The sequence below is a fragment of the Camellia sinensis genome, chromosome 14 (assembly GCF_055761805.1).
Source record: "Camellia sinensis isolate YWXY chromosome 14, ASM5576180v1, whole genome shotgun sequence".
NCBI lineage: Eukaryota > Viridiplantae > Streptophyta > Magnoliopsida > Ericales > Theaceae > Camellia > Camellia sinensis.
Genome location: NC_138974.1, coordinates 112,117,355 through 112,136,666, shown reverse-complemented (window position 1 = coordinate 112,136,666; position 19,312 = coordinate 112,117,355). Strand labels below are relative to the sequence as shown.

Below are 19,312 nucleotides of genomic sequence, written 5' to 3'. Positions count from 1 at the left end.
GCCCATGGCATGTCAGGGGCATACCTCCATTGTCCATCAACGATAAACTTGTATTGGAAAACACCCGATGGAAGCACTTTCATAATGGTGAAATCCTTCCCTGATCTCTGCAAAGGCATTCTAATCAACAGGGTAAACAAGATTACATTAGATTACAGTTCACAATGCAAAAATTAAAATTAGGAATAAAAGAAAAACCAATTTTCAACTCGTCTTCCAATCATCCCACGAGCCCTCAATAGCAACTTCCTTCCCATCATAGCTCCAGCTAGCTTCCCTCAACAGCAATGTTGTATCATTAGAATTTGGCAATTAATTGAATCAATTCAGATTGATTAACTGAACTCTCTAAGCTAGATTTTTGCAAATTACAAAGAATAAACATATAAATATGTAATATCATTTGTTTTTTAGAGATAGACCTGTATAAATCATCCTTGACAAAATAAATAAACAAATAAAAAAAGTAACAACCAGAAAGATTTTTGCAAGGTTAAAACCATCAGTGTTCAAATGGTTACTATTGCAACCACCAGAGGAGAAACTTAATAATGTTCTTAATGTGATTAAATTCTTAAGAAAAAAAAAATATAGTACTTATGACATGTTAAAAAATATATGATTAAATTATGCAGAGGAACTTAATAATGTTCTTAAAAAGCTATGGATATAAGAAATGAACGATGCCAATAGAATTGATAGCCACATGTGACAATTCCAATGAATGTCAAGACTAAAATATAGTACTTATGGCATGTTACTGCAGTTCGTACATTGTTTGATTTTCTCTTTACTCAACCATATACGAAGTGCAGAGAAGTTAAAGCAAGATACGCTAATTTAAGGGTGTAATATTCCAATTTTCATTAAATATATATATCCCACTACCAAAAAGAGTGTTTCCTTTCTTATCAAATGCAGTGATAATTATAATTTATAATTCTCTATTATAAGTAGTAAATGGGCAGATATAGGGTCCTGATTACCAATTCACCAAAAACTTATTTTTCCAATCTATCGTGTTGGTTGTCCAAGTTTGAGGATATTTGTGATGGTAAATTCTGCTAAACATTTGTATTATACATTTCACATTGATGCAGAGAATAAAGGATGTTATGGGGGATCAAAGAACAAAGGTGGGTATATAAACATAGGGATGGACATGTTATGAACACTATGCTCTCTTGGTTGTGTGTGGATCAATCAATATTCCATGTCGTGTAAACTCTTAATTGATGGGTTCAATACTTTGTACCACATCAAAGTCCATGTTAGCATCCTTAATTCATGGTACTTATGTTGTAAAATAATTTTATAAATTCCAAAAATCACGGTCCCTGATCATGATCTACAAGGACTTTAATGAACAATTCCTAGTTTGTGTCGGGAAAACTTAATCTACACAATCTTTTCTCAGGTTCATAACCATATGTGCCAGAAATTATGTGATTATAGAATTACAGTGATTGTTTCTTTATAGTGTGGTTACTTGTTCAGGAGATCCTTTGCTGGCCCGATACCAGTTGTTATCAGAATCAATGCCCTGGATTGAAAGGAAAGAAATGCACTTCTGTGATGTTTGCACGTGCATGTAGACAAAAAGATTTTTCCCTTCTTGAATAACCTACAAGTGAAAAGAAAAGAAAGAAAAAAATTAGAAACTTAAGAGCAATATAGTTTTCCTCTAACCTCCTTTGGATCAGCAAGCATGTTAACAATGACTGTATCAATGGCATCCTGATTCTCCATGTCTTTGTCCATATCTTTGTTAAAAATGTACAGAAGAAATTATCATCAAGTATGTATTAGCTTAGGGAAATTGAGACTTGATGAAGTCAGCTTTCCATACCTCAATAAGGTTTCGATCGACAGTGAGGCGATTCTGGGTAAGAGTTCTAGTTTTATCACTACAGAGGACATCCATTCCAGCCATTTCTTCAATTGCTGTCATCCTCTTCGTAATGGCGCCCTTTAGGTAACAGACGGAAAACAAGGGAAAAATTAAAAGAATAAAGAGTAGTTATGTAGTCAGCATTGAAATTTGAGGTTAAGATTCTTCTGTTATGGCTCTTACATGAATTATTTTGAGTTTGTATTAATTATTTGTGTGTGACAAACAATGGTGACAGCAAGTGATTCTCCAGTAAGAGCCCACTGCACAGGGGAAAAAAAAAATTAGATAGTAATACCACTTAACTAATCGTATAAAATTTATTTAGAATAGACAAATAAATGTGAAAGGCTACATTGGTTACATTGGTTTAGTTCCAATAAAATGTGAAAGGCTTGTATGTGTGAGATAAAAAGCGATTCTCATTTAGTACAGACATAAAGTAGATTCTCATAGGATCCATGATCATGCTAAAAGTTTGCAGCTTAGCATCTACATCACATGGTGAAAAAGAGGATCCTCATAGCATTGGTGATCATGATGAACAGTTTGCAGCTACATCATATGGTCATGGTATAAAAAACAACTAGAGTTGTTACCATCGCAGCTCTTCAATCATGTATGCGCTACCAAGATAATAAAAATTAAAAAGAACACAATTGATGAAAAAGGAAAATGAATGAACACGTCCACCAAGTTCTTCAAATAGTTTATAGCAAAACTAGCTCACTCTAAACTTGGGAAAAGCCTCGAATACCCAAGTTCAAAAGCAACTAAAGATCCCTCATATCTTCTAGCTGACAAGAGCTTGCATAAGGAAACAAAATTGCAGTTTCTGCACCAAAACCTAATAAAATTAAGTCCGAACTATACCATTACTGATTAAAAAGGGAAAAAAGCATCACATAGTTAACTTCAATACAAGTAACCACTGGCAAATGACAGTAAAGTAAGAAATTCGAGTTCCCTATTATCTCATTAAGTAGCTGAATACAAAAATGGAATAAATTCTAGAAAGCAAAATGATGTTTCACCCTATATGCAAAACAACTATGCCACGTAAACCAAGATTATGCTAGGCACAAAATTCTACTAAAGCTATAAAGGTTAGGATCAATTGATACCAAAAAATTAAAATAATCCTGTGTAAGGGAGAGATATTACTGACATAATAGAATGGTGGCAAACTGTTCAGTCCCCCTCCTTTAGAACAGTAGCAGCAACAGCCTCCCATTTCTATTCAGTTATCTCTATTGTCCACCAGAAGCTATCAGCAATTTAGTCATCATGTTCCCTCTGTTTGGCATAAGAAAAGGAATTCTATTAGATGAAAAATGCTTGGCATAACACAAGGACATTCTATAGATCAAAGGTAAACAATGTCATACTTAAAGCCCAAAAGAAAACTGCTTTTAAAATTAGGACTGACTCAAAAATCATCAATAAATATCAAATAGCATGTGAAAGGGCATCTGAGACAAGTATAAGATTGAATCAGCACAGATATACACATAAACAACTGAAGTACATCAGTAACAAGACACTAACTTGATGGGTGAGTGAATGCTTAATTGTGTGGTGTATACCCATTTCAATTCAGTGGATATGGGTTCTGATACACAGTTCTTGTACCAAAAATTTGTTCTCTTTGTCGGCATTTTTTGCTTCTCTGTCTCCACCTACTTTTTTCCTCTTTGCGATTTCTTCAAGAGATACCTTATCAGGTATTTCAAAACTCTTGTCTTCAATTTTCTTTTTTCTATTTTTATGGTAATTAAAAAAATCTTACTTGTTTTAAAATCTTATGTTGTTTCTGATTATTTTGCTTGTTGCAGATTCAAAAGAAATGACAGGTCATCAGAGGACAATTCATACCAATCGGAAGTTTCTTCTGCAGAAAAAAGTCTTAAAGATTCGATTCCTATTGAGCCAAAAACAGAGTTACAACCGTGGATATACAGGGGTCAAATCCAAACAAGAAGACAAATGAATTTTCGGATGGGTTTGACCAAAAACAGACACCCGAGTTCTCTTTCAAATTCAAGTTTCCAACTTTTGAAGAATTCAATCAGAACAGGAAAGAAAACGGGAAAGAAAGTGGGTTCGTGCCTGTTGTCAAGTGTTCTAGTATATATATATATAACAACAGCAACAGCAGCCTCTCACAGTGAAAGGAAGAGAAGAGAGATGAGATGAGTGCCTTACCATCGAACTAGTCTCGCCGCCGAAGATATAAGTGCACCGTTCGCCTCTTACAGCAATTGATTTTGATCCTCTCTCTATTTTGAGTGCATCGTTCGGCTGTGATCCTCTCTCTATTTTGGGACACTGCCGTAAAGCTTTGAAGAACCTCAAAAGCGCTTTAGGACAGCCGTGTTCGCCTTCGATCACCACAGCCATCGGTTAATTAGCAGTCAATCAGAACAAGGTTTGAAGAATCCCTTTTCCCTTCCAAAGAATTTTGGAACCCTATTTCTTGTTCCTCTCTTTCTTCTATGTTACTTTATCACAATAACCCACTAGAAATTGAAGCACCAAAAAAAGGGGGGGAATTAATAGGGGTTTATTTTTTCATTCCCAGTATCACAAAGTTCTCTCTTCAAAATTAGTGATAAAATAATTTTTTCCCAAAAAATTTTAAAATGTTAAAATTATTGATGACAAAAATATATTCTTTAATAAATAATTTCAAAATATTTAAAATCAATTTTTTATAAAAAAATATTTAAAATTATTAGTGACAAAAATATATTTATCACTATTAATTTTATAATTAGTGACAAGTTTTGTTCTCACCAAAAGTTTCAAAATTTTGGCGTCATCCAAAAAAATTAGAGGAAAAACTTTTGGTGACGAAATTTAAATTTTTCTCACCTTAAAAGAAGTATTTATTGATGAAAATAAATTTTGTTACCTATTATTTTTATTTTTTTATTATATGTGACAAAATGTTATAATTCGTCACGGATTATTCTTATTTAGTGACGAAATTTATTTTCTTCACTACTTTCGTCACCATAGGTTACTTAGAGAACTAATTAACTTGTGTTTTGTTTTGAGAGTGAGAGAGAGAGGGGAAAGGAAAATTGATAAACAATAAAAGGAGGGGAGAGAGAAAAATTTAGTAGTCTATTTTTTTCATTACCGCCCAATATGTCAAAATTTTCCTTCCAAAATTAGTGACAAAATAATTTCCTCACTAAAAAACCTCAAAATATTAAAAATTATTAGTGATAAAAATATATTTCTCACCAAATGGTCTTAAAATATTTAAAATCAAGTTTCTCAAAAATATATTCCTCACTAATAATTTTATAATTGGTGACAAATTTTTTTCTCACCAAAAATCTCAAAATTTTGGCGTCACCAAAAAAAAATTAACGGAAAACCTTCGGTGACGAAACTTAATTTTTCCTCACCTAAAAAGAAGTATTTGTTGACGAAAAAAAATTTCGTCACCTATTATTTTTATTTTATTTTTATATGTGACAAAATTTTGTAATTCGTCACGGATTATTCTTATTTAGTGATGAAATTTATTTTCTTCACTACTTTTCGTCACCATAGGTTACTTTTGTTGTAGTGATGATCCAACCCTCTCCATCTCACTTCGACTCTATCTCCCTCTTCCTCTCACTCTCACTTCTCTGTATAATCATCTTCCTCTCTTTATCATCCAGAATGATCCAACCCTCTCCATCTCACTTTGACTCTATCTCCCTCTCACTCTCACTCTCACTTCTTTGTATAATCATCTTCCTCTCTTCATCATCCAGAATGATCCAACCCTCTCCATCTCACTTCGACTCTGTCTCCCTCTCCCTCTCACTCTCACTTCTACCCCCCACCGCTCTCTTGATCTCACCCATCTCTCTCTCTCTCTCTCTCTCTCTCTCTCTCTCTCTCTCTCTCTCTCTCTCGCACTTTTTCACTCGTAGAACCCAGATCTTTGCAGTTGTCTCACTTCTACAGCCCCACCGTGTGCCAATCACCCTCTCAATCGATCATCCATGTCTCCAAATCTCACAAACGCACCTCAATCGATTATCCATGTCTCTAAATCTCACAAACCCACCTCCTTCATCATCCATGTCTCCAAATCTCACAAACCCACCTCCATCTCCCATGGACATAGAAGACAACCCGTCGAAGACCAGCCACCTCCTTCATCTCCCGCGATAGTGTCGATCCCTCTCACTCTCTGTCTCACTGTCACTGTCACTGTCACTGTCACTGTCACTATCACTCTCTTCTCTCTTTCTTTGATCGGCGATGAAGAAGATTGAAACCCTCTGTTTCTCTCACTCACTCTTCTCTGTCACTCTCTGTTTGACTCCTATAATGGATCGGTGTTAAAGAAGATTGAAACCCTAATGATGAACACAAACAAGATCATCCAATTAATTGATCATCCCTCTCTGTCAGGTTTTTTTTTTCCTTACTGTCATCTAATTTTTTTTTTGAATTTTCTGTGAAATTGATGGTGAAATTGGTGAAATTGATGAAATTGGTTTTGATTAGTGAAATTGTTGGTGAAATTGATGGTGAAATTGATAAAAATTGATTTTAATTAATTTTCTGTGTTAATTAATTTTAATTAATTTTCTGTGTGAATTTGGAAATTGCTTCACATTGCTGTGTTAATTAATTTGGAAACTGTGTTTAGAAAGGATGATGAAAAAGGGAGGGAGGGAAGGAGGAGGTTGGTTGAAGCTGATGACTTGGAAGCTTTGGCAAAGCTTGTGCCATATTTGACACAAGTTTTGGCATTTGCCAAAGATAGCAGCTGCTACAAGTTGCCATTGGAGATGCCTTTCTATCCACTGCTGCCATAATTTGACAATAGCAGCTCCAATGACACACCATTGGAGATGCTCTAACCCTAGTTTTCTAACTTTTGTCTTTGGCCCTTTTTACTTCTGTTCCTACGTTCTTATTTTATTTGTTATTTTTTTTTATATCTTATCACCATTTTATATTTAGTAAAGTCTATGGTTATGAATCTAACAAGTTAAAATAATTCTTATCATATGTATATGTATATTAGATAGTCGGACTCATTATAAATTAAATAATTTCCCTTAAATTTTTTTGCTTGTGTTTTATGAGTTTACTTTTAAGTTCGTGAACTTATTATTTAGGAGTGAATTTTTTTTAAAGTTTAAATCCAAACTAGTCAAAATTTGAGAAGCCCATAAAGCCTATCATAATTCTTTCTTCAATGATCTGAGGAACTGTTCATTCATGAAAAAATTTATGTTGATCTGATAGTCATAGTCTTTCCAATTTATCGTGTTTGTATCAAAAAATGGATTGTTTATTTTTAGAAATGTATTTAGTGAACCCTATTAGCCCCTCATGTTCTCTCAAATATATATTTGAATTTCAGAGAAACCTAACTTTTTTTTTTCTCCTTCAGCTAAAAAAAACTTTATCGATGAAGAGTCAAAGTACAAAAAGAACAAAGATGCGACAAAGAGTGGCAAGTGCAAAAGACATCAACGCCAAACTAATCCATCACAACCAGGTTGACACCAACTAGCAATTACATGGGTTGTGCCTGGTTCTGTTGAATGTTTGTTGCATTGGTGGATTGGTTCCTGTCTTATGAAAGCTGAAAGGAGGATATGGAATGCTATTGCTTGTCCTTTGGTCCATCTAGATGCATCAAAATGATTGTTTGTTCAATAATGTTCAACCAACTATGGAGGAACTTCAGGTGTCAATTATTATCAGATTAGCTATTTGGCTGAAAGATTCTTCTAAGGATTGTCAGTTTTCTATTAATGATTTTGTGTACAACATCTGGCAGATTAGAGTTTGTTTAGGTGGCAGGCTTTGATGCGATGCACAAAGATAAACATCAGGTTTGGGTGTATCAGCAGCAGCAGAGGTGTCCTGGTTTATAATCTGCCTTCTTCTGGTGAGCAGTAGCAGTAGGTGTTGGTCTAATTCTTTATCTATCTTGGGTTGGTTAACCTCTTTATCTGTCTTTGGGTTGGTCTTGGGTTGGTCTGTCTATATATCTGTCTTTGGGTTGGTCTGGTTGCTGCTTTGCTGTTTTCTTTTTTTGCTATTCTGATGAGGGTGCCCCCTCTTCTCTTTATTGATGTATTTTTGTGTACATCTTGTATCTTTCATGGTTATCAATAAAGATTTCTTTTGCTAATAAAAAAAAAAAAAAAAAACTAGCAAGTACAATCTTCTGCTAGTACCACTCCAACAAGTGGGTGAGAAGCCAACCTAGAACAAGGGCAAGGAGACCCAACCCTAATTTAATATGTAGTACTAGATGCATGTAATTAAATCACGAAAAATATTTGAAACCTCAAAACAATTCTCAAAATTCTATTCACAATGATATGTCATAATAGGTGTAACTTTTTGATTTATTAGGCTTCCAAAGATTGAAGGCTTAATTATCTTGTCACATCATTGTCGGTGAATTTGTGAGGCAAATGTATAGATATCTAATATTACACTTATAACACAATGAATTATATAAAATAAAATAAAAATTTAGAATCTTTAAAATATTACTCATAAATTTACTCACAGTGATATGAACTATTACGTGTCAATTGTTAATCTACATAACCCTATGGGGTTGGCTTCGTGGTCAATGTTTGGGGATTGAGAGTGTTCTCCCCAAATATCATATAGGTTTTTGTTCTAGGTTTTTGTTCTAGGTTTAATTGGATCCCTATTAATGGACTAGTGAGATTAGTTTCCCAGATTAGTCGGTCTATTAAGTCAATGCCAAGTTATATAAAATAATAATAATAATAATAATAATTAAATTGTTAATTTACTTAGAAATCAATAAAACCCAATCATATACCACATTAGCATGTATAAATTTAAAAGTATTGTTTAGAAATTTGGACATTGCTCTAAAATAAAACTAATAAAGGTCTTGTTTGGAAAGTGTATTTTAGTTTAAAAGTCAAAAAATTATTAAAACTGTCAAGCAAAATCTGTGTTGTTTTGGCAACTAACTATTGTAGTTGATTTTTTAATTTTTTATAAAAAAATGTGTAAAATAATAGAGAGAATAGTTAACTTTTTGTAGTCATTTTCTAACTATTTTAGGTGGTTTTCAAAGATTTCATTTTCTTTCTATTTTTTGTACTTTTTTCGTAAAAATTAAAAAATCATCCTAAACATACTAATTTTTTTACCTCGTATCTTAGCTAAAAAATTCAAAAATTATTAAAATAACATATTTCCAAATGAAACATGATTCAATGTGTAAGTGTCGTCCCTTTATCCTTCTATTGTTTTTATTTACATAATTTAATTTTGTATAATTAAAGATACTTGAATTTTACTTAGGCCCTAGGTTGGTGGGTGGTAAATTATTTATTTATTCAAATATTTGTATTTCTATTTTTCCATACATTATTTAATAAAGAGTTTGTTGTTTCAAGTCCCAAGATTTTCTCATTTTCACTATCCCCCATTCTTCTTTGTTCTCTCTCTCCTCTTTGCTTTGGCATATTTTCTCTCTTGTTTAGTCACACCTCACAAGTGATATCTTGTCTCTCCTTTTTTACTCAATAGGGTTTTACTTTATCAACCTTGATTTTATTCATTTTTCATTTTTCCTTTCATATACACTTCACCCTCTTCTTTTAATTTGGTGTTTTTGTTCAGTCTACACCTTTTAAAACTTTTGGTTTGTTTTGGGCTCTCTCTCTCTCTCTGTATATATATATATATATATATATAACACCTACTAATCTACCCAACTGTTCTCCCCTTCCCACCCATCATCATGAGTGATCCCTATTCCAATTACTTCAATGGGTGGTTCAATCCAAACCCTGTGCACCACTTCTCTTCTTCTACCTCTTCTTCAAACCCACCTTTCCATTGTCCTTTTGGCTTCAACTTGTACCCTAATGACATCAATAGTTACTACCACTCCTCTCTTCCCTCTCCTCCCTCTCCTCCCCTCAGAGAAGCCCTTCCTCTCCTCAGTTTGAGCCCAATAAGACCTGAACCTCAAGAGAAAGATTCATCTTGCGCTGCCATGATGGAACTCGACAACAACACCAAGGACAAAGAAGAGAACTTCAGCTTCTTATTAGATAGATCTGCTGATGATGATGAAACTGTGACTGTAGCTCTACATTTAGGTCTCCCTAGTCCTAGCTCTGCTGATGCTGATCTGATCTCAAGACTCTCTTCCTCGACAGAGATGACAGATGCTAATAAGGAAGAAGTCACTGTTGCCTCGGGGTTTCCCATAAGCCCACTCAACAAGGGACAGTATTGGATCCCAACCCCTTCTCAGATTCTGATTGGTCCAACACAGTTCTCATGTCCTCTATGCTTCAAGACCTTCAACAGATACAACAACATGCAGGTATGTCGTATGAAATGAAATCCATGATCTCAAAAGCTCCCCTTTCCTTTCCTTTCTTTTCCTTTATCTTCTTTTCATTTTTTTTTTTTTTTTTTCTTTTTCCTTTTGATTTTGCAGAAAAAGAGAAAACCCATCCCTATCTTTGCTTCCACAAACTGCTTTTCTAGCTTAATTTCAACCTTTCACTTTTATTCTAATTAAGCTGGAAGGACGGTGATGAGAGAAGGGAGATATACATGGGTCTTAAGGGCCTACTTTTTCTTCAACTTTAAATAGTAATAAGAGTATTTTTTTTTTTTTTTTTATATTTTTAATACATCTATTCTTTTTGCATGATTTGTGGGTTTTGGGATTTGAATAAATCTTCCTGGTCCAACTGAGGCCATGATCAGTGCCTTTTCTTTATTTGATTGAACTACACAGGCATTATGCTTTTTGTACCTTGGAGTTTGTATTCTACACATTGGCAGGTGTGAAAAAACTGAATATTCCACAGTTCTTCCAGGTCTCAGATGAGCTTTTCTTTTCAATTTAAGCACTCAACCTTAAGATCAAAACGACCTCATGACATATACATGGAAAACCCCCCTCACATGCTGGTATTGTTTGCTTTATAAATGAGGAAATTCATATAGACATTAGAGACCCTAAACATGTAATAATAATTGGTTAACCCATGTAAAGTAAGCAATGCTTTTTTATTTTTAAGTTCATAATATTACCAAATGGTTCTTTAACTCACTCCATCCACCAATTCAATCTGCAGAAATCCCCCAAACTTCTGAATCTATAAATGCCATGTATATTTATGAAAAATGCTATATGTTATTTATTTTTTGTCACCATTTTGTATCTTCTTTGTTTGGAAGCAGTCATTAAGAAAAAAATAAAGATAAATAATATATGAAGTCCTCTATATACTTGAGGCTTAAGCACATAAAACAACTTGAGTAATCATAACTGTATTGACAAAACATACCATTGTCCAATGTCATATGTACATAAGAATGCAAAATAGGTTAACATTTTGGTGCAAGGACTCCTAAGCTGGTGCCTTGAGTCCAACTTTGTGTTTTTTCCTAGTACTTAAACCCTTTTCTGGACTAAAAGTATGGTATAGGTAAATTTCTAAACATAAATTCTGAATATGTAGCATTGCATATTGTGTTGTTTCTGAGCATACTTAATCCTTTTCTTTTTGATTTTGCTTCATGTGTATGTATAGATGCATATGTGGGGACATGGATCACAGTATAGAAAAGGGCCAGAATCTCTAAGAGGAACACAGCCAACAGCAATGCTGAGGCTGCCTTGCTATTGCTGTGCAGCAGGGTGCAGGAACAACATCGATCACCCGAGAGCGAAGCCTCTCAAAGATTTTAGGACCCTTCAGACCCATTACAAGAGAAAGCATGGAATTAAGCCATTCATGTGCCGCAAGTGTGGTAAGGCCTTTGCAGTGAGAGGTGATTGGAGAACCCATGAGAAGAATTGTGGGAAGCTCTGGTATTGCACTTGTGGTTCTGATTTCAAGCACAAGAGGTCTCTCAAGGACCATATCAAGGCCTTTGGCCAGGGTCATGCACCTTATGGGATTGACTGCTTTGATGAAGAGGATGAACCCGATTCTGAAATCGAGCAAGATAATGTATCCTTACACTGATATGTAAAAACAAGACAAGTCAATGCACGAGACTGTTTCAAATGCTAAAGGGTCTGATAAAGGTGAGATGTATGCAGAAATTAATGGCTATGAAATGTGAAGTGTCTCTCAGGTTTTGAGTTGATATATATAGTGATTTGTTGGTTTGGCACATGAGTCATGACATGGGCCATTGGCTAAATGAGTAAAAGGACATCCCAGCATTGCAATTACTTTGAGAGATTTCCTTTTGTTTGCTTTAACTTTTCCCTTTGACTTGCTCCGAATTGCAGTCTTTCAGATGCCAAAATACAAACCAAGGTTTTGTAAATCTAGTTTCTTTTCGTTTCCACTCTCTCTCTCTCTCTCTCTCTCTCTCTCTCTCTCTCTCGTTCGTATGTGTGTAGTGATGGAACTACTTGCTGTCAATGGAGCATGTTCGAATCCGTTTTACTTGCTGGTAGCCCTTACAGCACCACACCTAACCAGGATATAAGCTTATAAATACATAAGTATGTCTATGTGGGATCCATGTATATACCTATGTATATTTACAGTACATGTACAGCTTTTCCTAAGTTTGTATAAATATATTTTTTTCCGCTCTTTGTAATGTTTTAATTTACTCTTATCTTCAATAAAAGTACATTTTTATGGTATATATTACGGATTTTTTCATAAATATTACATATTTTTTTGGAGAGTTACAATAATTTGTGATTCAAAAATAAAATTACGCATTTGGTGATGATGTTACACATTTTTTGCAATGCCACATATTTTTTTAAGAAAATGTTTGGATGAAAAAATGTGTAAGATTACGACAAAAATGGTAATATTACCACAAAATGCACAATTTTATTTCTGAATCAAAAATTGTTATTACTCTATTAAAAAATTATGTAAAATTTATCACAAAAATATATAATATATAATATAAAAATAAGTAATATGGTATATATGATACACACTCTTACCATATGGTTTTTAAACACATTTGTCTATGGGTACAAGTAACTTACACAAATATATAGAAAAATATGTATGAATGTACATAACTTGATACTTTTATGTATATCTTTATGTTTGGCAAAGTAAAATGTTTTCTCAATTAAAATAAAAAAAAAAAAAAAAAAAAAAGAAGAGAAGAAGCTAGATTACATTATGGTTTGGAAAAAATATAATGATCCTCTAAAGTTTAACATAATTATTCAAATTTTCTTGAGATTTGAATTTATATAACACTTAATCTTGTTTTTATTTGTAATTCATTAATTATATGAATTGAAAAATGATATTATACTTTTTTATATATAAATGTATATATTTACCTTCTATGTATTTATATCTATACAACATCTCTATTAATTTAAGTTAGGGGCATTTACGTAAAGTCTCATTTTGTAAACTTATAATCCATTAGGTCCTATATAAAATTATTTGCTCTTCCAAGTCCTATTAATTTTTAATAGGCCAATTTACCCTTCCAAGACCTCCTCACCAGACATACTCTCTCTCTCCTCCCTACAGACCCAGTCTCTAGTCTCCTCCGTATGACTCCTCCTTCTTCTCCGTCCAGAGCGTCGTCAGCTCCAGCTCCGACCTCGACCACGTCAACCTCACCGCCTGCCACCGCCATGGTATCACTGTCACCAACACCGGCGACGCCTTCTTCACCGATTCAACCATTGCTGCTGCTGCTAGTGCTGCGACGTGGCTCCAGCGCCGACCTCACCGCTTGCCACTGCCATGGTATCACTATCACCAACACCGGTGATGCCTTCTTCACCGATTCAACCCTTGCTGCTGCTGCTGCTACTACTGCTGCGACGTGGTCGTCGAATCGGAGTTACTGTGTAAATTAAGGAAATTACCGTCACCCCACTCAGGGAATTTGTAGAGATAGATTGGCCACTGCCATTAGAGATAGATAGAGATTTAGGATTTTTTGAAATTGAGAACCTTCTCAATTTATAATATTCTCAATTTTAATTATCAAAAATCGAGAAAATTTTCAAAATTGATAATTATAAATTTTTTAGTTTTGATAGTTTTGATAATATCTCAGTTCATACTAGAAAAAAAAATTTCAGAAATTTTCTAATTTTGATAATTATAAATTGAGAACATTCTCAATTTTAAAATTGTGAACATTTTCAGTTTTGGGATTAAAGGGCAGAACGTTTTTTTACCTGTACATGGGACTTATTGGTTCAAAATTTTTTTGATAGGACCTAAGCTACCAGCAAATGTGTAGATAGGACTTTTAGGTAATTAACTTAATCTAACATTATTCTGATAGTGTTTTTATGTCAAACTTATAAGGCTCACTATATTTTTTTCAATCTCAGGACTAGCCAATGTAATTTAATCTAATAAAAGAATCACAAATAAAATGTATACATAATTATGGCACACAAAAAAATAAATAAATAAATAAAAATGACAAGAACTACTACAGTGACTTTTATTTTAAAAATGTCACTTCAGTATAGTATTTATATAGAATTTCTATTTGCAAATCATTTTTTTTTTGTTTTTCAGAAAAATATATATTAATTTTATCAATAACCCAAATGCATACACGTTGATATATAGATTATATATTATTATATGTTGTAGGTTGAATTAATAAGAAGAAAAGAACAAATATTCTACTTTAGGAAGGGATAGTAATGCATGGCCAAAGATAATCCTTGTTCAGTACTGTTTTCAACCTTTTGTCTTTAATAATTCCTCTTTGAAAAGGTGTTCAACAGAAAACAATTGGGTACTGAAGACATAGGATCCTTGGATGGATAGAAAGAAAGAAAAAAGAGGGCAGAGAGGGCACAGGTGGGTATATCAATCAGTATACTTTAGAGCAAATAGGCAAAATGCAGCTTGAGAGTGGCTTTTTCCTCAACCTTTAAATGCACCAGCTTTTTGAGTGCATATGATGCCCAATTTCCCTTTGTTTAGTGGAGAGATCTTGGTTGATGGATAGAACATATACCATGTTTGGATTCAGAATAAAAGCTCAAACCCAAAGATTAGAAAGACTGCAAAAGATAAATGATACATTATAGTTTTGTTCACCAATTATAAAAGTGAGTGAACGAAATCAAACTAAATGAGATAAATGAAAAATATGTGGCCAAAAATAACTTATTTCTTTAAGTGTGTTTGATGTAACATTTTGTAAATTAAAAACTCATAATAAGAAAATATAAGTGTTAACTACTCATTCCTAGGTTTCAAATAATCAATTACTCAAATTGTTAAAGAATATATATATATATATATATATAGTAAGTGGAGCTTCATCAAATATAGTAGTACAAATTCTTAAAATATATATATATTTTAAAAAACGAATTACACTGGTAATATTTATACATTCTTATGTCAATTTGATCCCTATTGTTCAAATTGTATGAATTTTGCCTCAAATGTTTTACAGTGTATTGATATAGTCTAATTGATGACATCCTTTTAGAAATTTGGGTGAAATCAATAGGAAAAATTGTCTAGTCACTTTTCTCGAAGTGATTGTAAAATGGAAATTTCTATTTGCATGCCACAACTTATCTCAATACAAACAACTTGTTCAATTCACACCACACAAAATTTCAATTTTTTGATTTTTTTTTTCTCTCAATTTCATCAATTTTTACATAAGGCCAAAATACACCCTCATCTTCTCCAACTTGCAAACCGTAACCACTGTTACCGTCAGCCTCCATCTCCTCTCATCACCTCCCATTCTCATTGCAACCCTTTCATTCCCTCTTATCGTCGCCCTCACTCCAACGTCCCTTCCTTTCCATTGTAGCCATCCCTTCTATTGCATCTCCCTCCCCAGCCCCCTCCCTAGCAACACTCTTAATTTTGCAACCCAAATTAGCGTCTCCCCAGCTTCTTTCCCACCTTGTTCCCTTTTGCTAGATAGCCCTAGATCTCGATTACTCTGTGTGTGTGTGTGTGTGTGTGTGCGTGCGCGCGCGCGCGCGCGTGTGTGTGACGACCCTATGGGATGCCTTTTGAGGTTACCAAGTGCGTCCAACAGTTCGGACTCCCGACTTCATGATCTACTCTCACTAGTGCAATGTGAAATAGAAAAATGAGAATCCAAATCCAGCATTTTTTTTATAGAAAATTCATTTTATTGCAAAATATTGTCAGAAATGGACTACATCACCAGATTTTGGAATCACCACCTAATCTTTTGGGAAAATTAGAAAACTCGTGACTCGTGCAAAAGGCCACTGCCCGTCATAACCAAAGTGTCTCAGTTCGAGAACATAGGTATGAGATGGAAAGGCCATTAATTAAGCAAATCACTCACCCGATCAAGGATCGGCCTCTACTAAGTCATAATCTGGCTTTTATAATTAGTGTAAATCCATATTCTGATTTTTAATAATGCTATCACTACTATCTAAGGCATTTAAATATAGATTGTGTCATAAATTTTGGTTATGCTTTGACTTCATACTTTTTTTGAAAAACGATTTTCTCGGATAAAATCCACAACATAAGAATCATTCAAGTCCAAAACAAATAACACAACCTCCATTCACTAGCATTCAAACATATATCTCACATAAGCACCTAGTCTCATGATATAGCAACATATATAGTCAGGAACACGTGCATGCAATATGCTAAAGCTCGAAATGCTCACCTAGTACTCTAAGGCGAGTCATGATTTATGCAAATATATACAGATATGCATGATCCCTATATACAAGTTCCAAATGTAATACATACAGACCATGTCCCTACGAGTCCGGATTGTTAAGATGTAGTATGAGTATCACCACAATACATGGATTTGTGCACATATTCATCTTCAACGATAGCACATCATATTAAAGTAGACGATCCAGACCCAAATACATGGAAAAGTGGATGCAATATACAGGCATGACAAAGAAAACAAGATGCAATAGCGAAAGTAGATAAATAAAATGCTTAGAAAGACATGGGATTGGAAGATTATTACAACAATTCGAATAAGAAAATGGGGAGAGAGACATTATTACAATAATGAATCGACTCAGCCTAGCTACTACTGAATCTAACAAATCACACTCAATAATGAAAAGAAGCAATCTAGGGGCTCCAATACTGCTCAGGGGAGTATTCCCCAGAAATTGTCTATTCTAAATGACCAGCCAGACACTCGATGAGCCAGCCAAAGTAGAAATTCGCTAGCCGAATTACCTTTTCGGGTTAAGTTAGTACAGAATCTCAAGACAGTAACCAAAATAATGAGCCGGCCAAATTACCTTTCCTTGTGGATGTGCTTGTGAATGGATGGCTAAAATTACTCCTAAGCACATCCACAAGGATCCAAAATATACAAGAGTTAGATAGTTGAAGCTTTGAAAAGAAAAGAAACAAAGGAAATAGCTATCAACTCAATTGATGGGTGACTAAAGTTATTCCAGCCACATCCATGAGGATTTACAAAAATCACATAATGAAAATAAAGCTTAAAACTGAAGAAAGGAAGATAGTAAAGTGATTTAGATTATGAGAAAATCACCTCCTAAGAGGATAGGTCACTTTTATTCACAAACTCCCTCGTTAATTCCCTCAATTCACTTTGGATAGATTGTTTAATGTCCATGAGTCTGAGCGAGGTGCTGAGGATCAAGCTTCCATGGAGTGTTGGTGTCCAAAGTCAAGAGGATGGTAGGTGGGAAGTGTGGTTGAGTGGAGAAAGAGTTAAGAAGCTCTTAGGAGCCTTGGGAAAAAGTTTCTAACCTCTTGAAAAGAGCTGTCGAGCTTTTATATATAGAGCCCATGCCACAAATATTTGGGATATTTGTAGTAAGTAGGCCAAACAAGTTATTCTCGAAAATGCCCTATACCTAGAACATTAATTCGGCCGAGCTTCTTGGCGATCGACCGAGTGCTTTTGTGGCCGGCCATCATATGGTGTCCGGCAAGTCATTGGCACATCGTCAGATCAACAAGAGTAGGTTTGCTTGAATTGAAGGGAGAAATATGTATTTCAGGGGATTTCACCCTTTTCATTCACTTTCACTATATTCTTTACTCCGCTTGTTAGAAAGAATATTTGGGTTTTTGAAAATATAAGCCTTAGAACATTGCTGTAAAGTTAGGAGTTGCAAATCCTAAAATTCATTTTGAAAGAGGTTCCATTTTGGTCAAAAAATATTTTGTCCAAAACAAGTTGTTGAAGGGTTTAACGGTTGATCCTTAGAACTCCTACCGTGGAACTTGCACAGATTAACACCTCCCTCGTTTTTCGTCATTGGTAGCTCAAAAGGAAGCCCCTAAGTCTCAAGGCTAGTAAAAAATGAAGTGTCTACAGACCTCAACATGCATATCATTTTTGCATATTATTTTATTGAGAATATTTGCATGATTATGTGTTTAATTTTGTGTTTATCTGCTTGTTTATGGAACATCTGTCTAGTTGCTTACTTTGAATCAGAAATTGAAAGTCCAAACTAATTCAGATACCGAATTTGACTAGTTTAATAGGCCAAATAGAATATTTTGAACCATATGGTAAATATGATTAAAATTTGATTCAGACTGAAATAATTAGAATAATTCAATTAGAATTACGTTAGATTAATTCACCTTAATTCCACTTAATTAGCCTAATTTAACCCGTGATATATATATATATACACTAATGTATGCCCGTGCTTGAATGCATAGTGCAATTAATGATGAAATTAAAATATAAATGAAAATAAAATTATTAAATTAAAATGTAATTTATCAAATTTGTTGCTAAAAATTTGCGGTCAAACTATAAATACAGATCCAATTTCGACTTTCAAATTAATTATCTTCTCAAATATAACTATTTTAATCTATTAAAATAATCAAAAATTAAAATACTAATTCTGTTTGACTTCATTATTATTAACCTTTTTTAGAAAATACACATGTTCCCGATTACACTAATTTTTTCAATTATTTAAGAAGAGAGATAAATGAATCACAATTCTCTAGGGCTCTTTACATGTGTCCCACTCACTTTCTTTTTCTGACTCCCTCTCTCTACTGCCACCCACTCATTCTCTCTCTCTATCTTCACTACTCATTCTCTCTCTACCTATTATCTCTACTATCCTCTACCTATTATCTCTCTCTCTAACGTCTCTAACTATTCTCTCTCCAAACCCTTTATTTCCTTTGTTTTATCTTCCTCTTTAATGGTAGTGGACAGCAGCGGAGCAGAGTGCTAATGAACGGCGATGAGTCCCTTATATCGTTCATACCCTTTCTATTTTTTCTTCACTCTATTTTCTCTCAAATTCGTGATTTGATTAAATCATAGGAAATCAATATCCATTTCAAAACCATGTCAAAAATCAAAACCCATTTAAAAAATAAAACCCATTTTTATGAAGATCAAGTATTAATTCAGATCCAA

General features: G+C 34.0%; 1 protein-coding gene across 1 annotated transcript; it reads left to right on the top strand.

The window, feature by feature from the left end:
- The first annotated feature begins 9,338 nt into the window (after positions 1-9,338).
- On the top strand, positions 9,339-12,256 carry LOC114281541 (zinc finger protein WIP2). Its single transcript, XM_028224038.2, has 2 exons — positions 9,339-10,262; positions 11,488-12,256. The coding sequence occupies exons 1-2, from the start codon at positions 9,669-9,671 to the stop codon at positions 11,923-11,925; spliced, it is 1,032 nt and encodes a 343-aa protein (XP_028079839.2). The 5' UTR covers positions 9,339-9,668; the 3' UTR covers positions 11,926-12,256.
- The last annotated feature ends 7,056 nt before the right edge of the window (positions 12,257-19,312 follow it).

Excerpts from the sequence above, each read along its gene's own strand:
- LOC114281541 (XM_028224038.2), top strand. The coding sequence starts at position 9,669 with ATGAGTGATCCCTATTCCAATTACTTCAATGGGTGGTTCAATCCAAAC. Across the intron at positions 10,263-11,487 it reads ACAGATACAACAACATGCAG|ATGCATATGTGGGGACATGG; the intron begins GTATGTCGTATG and ends GTGTATGTATAG.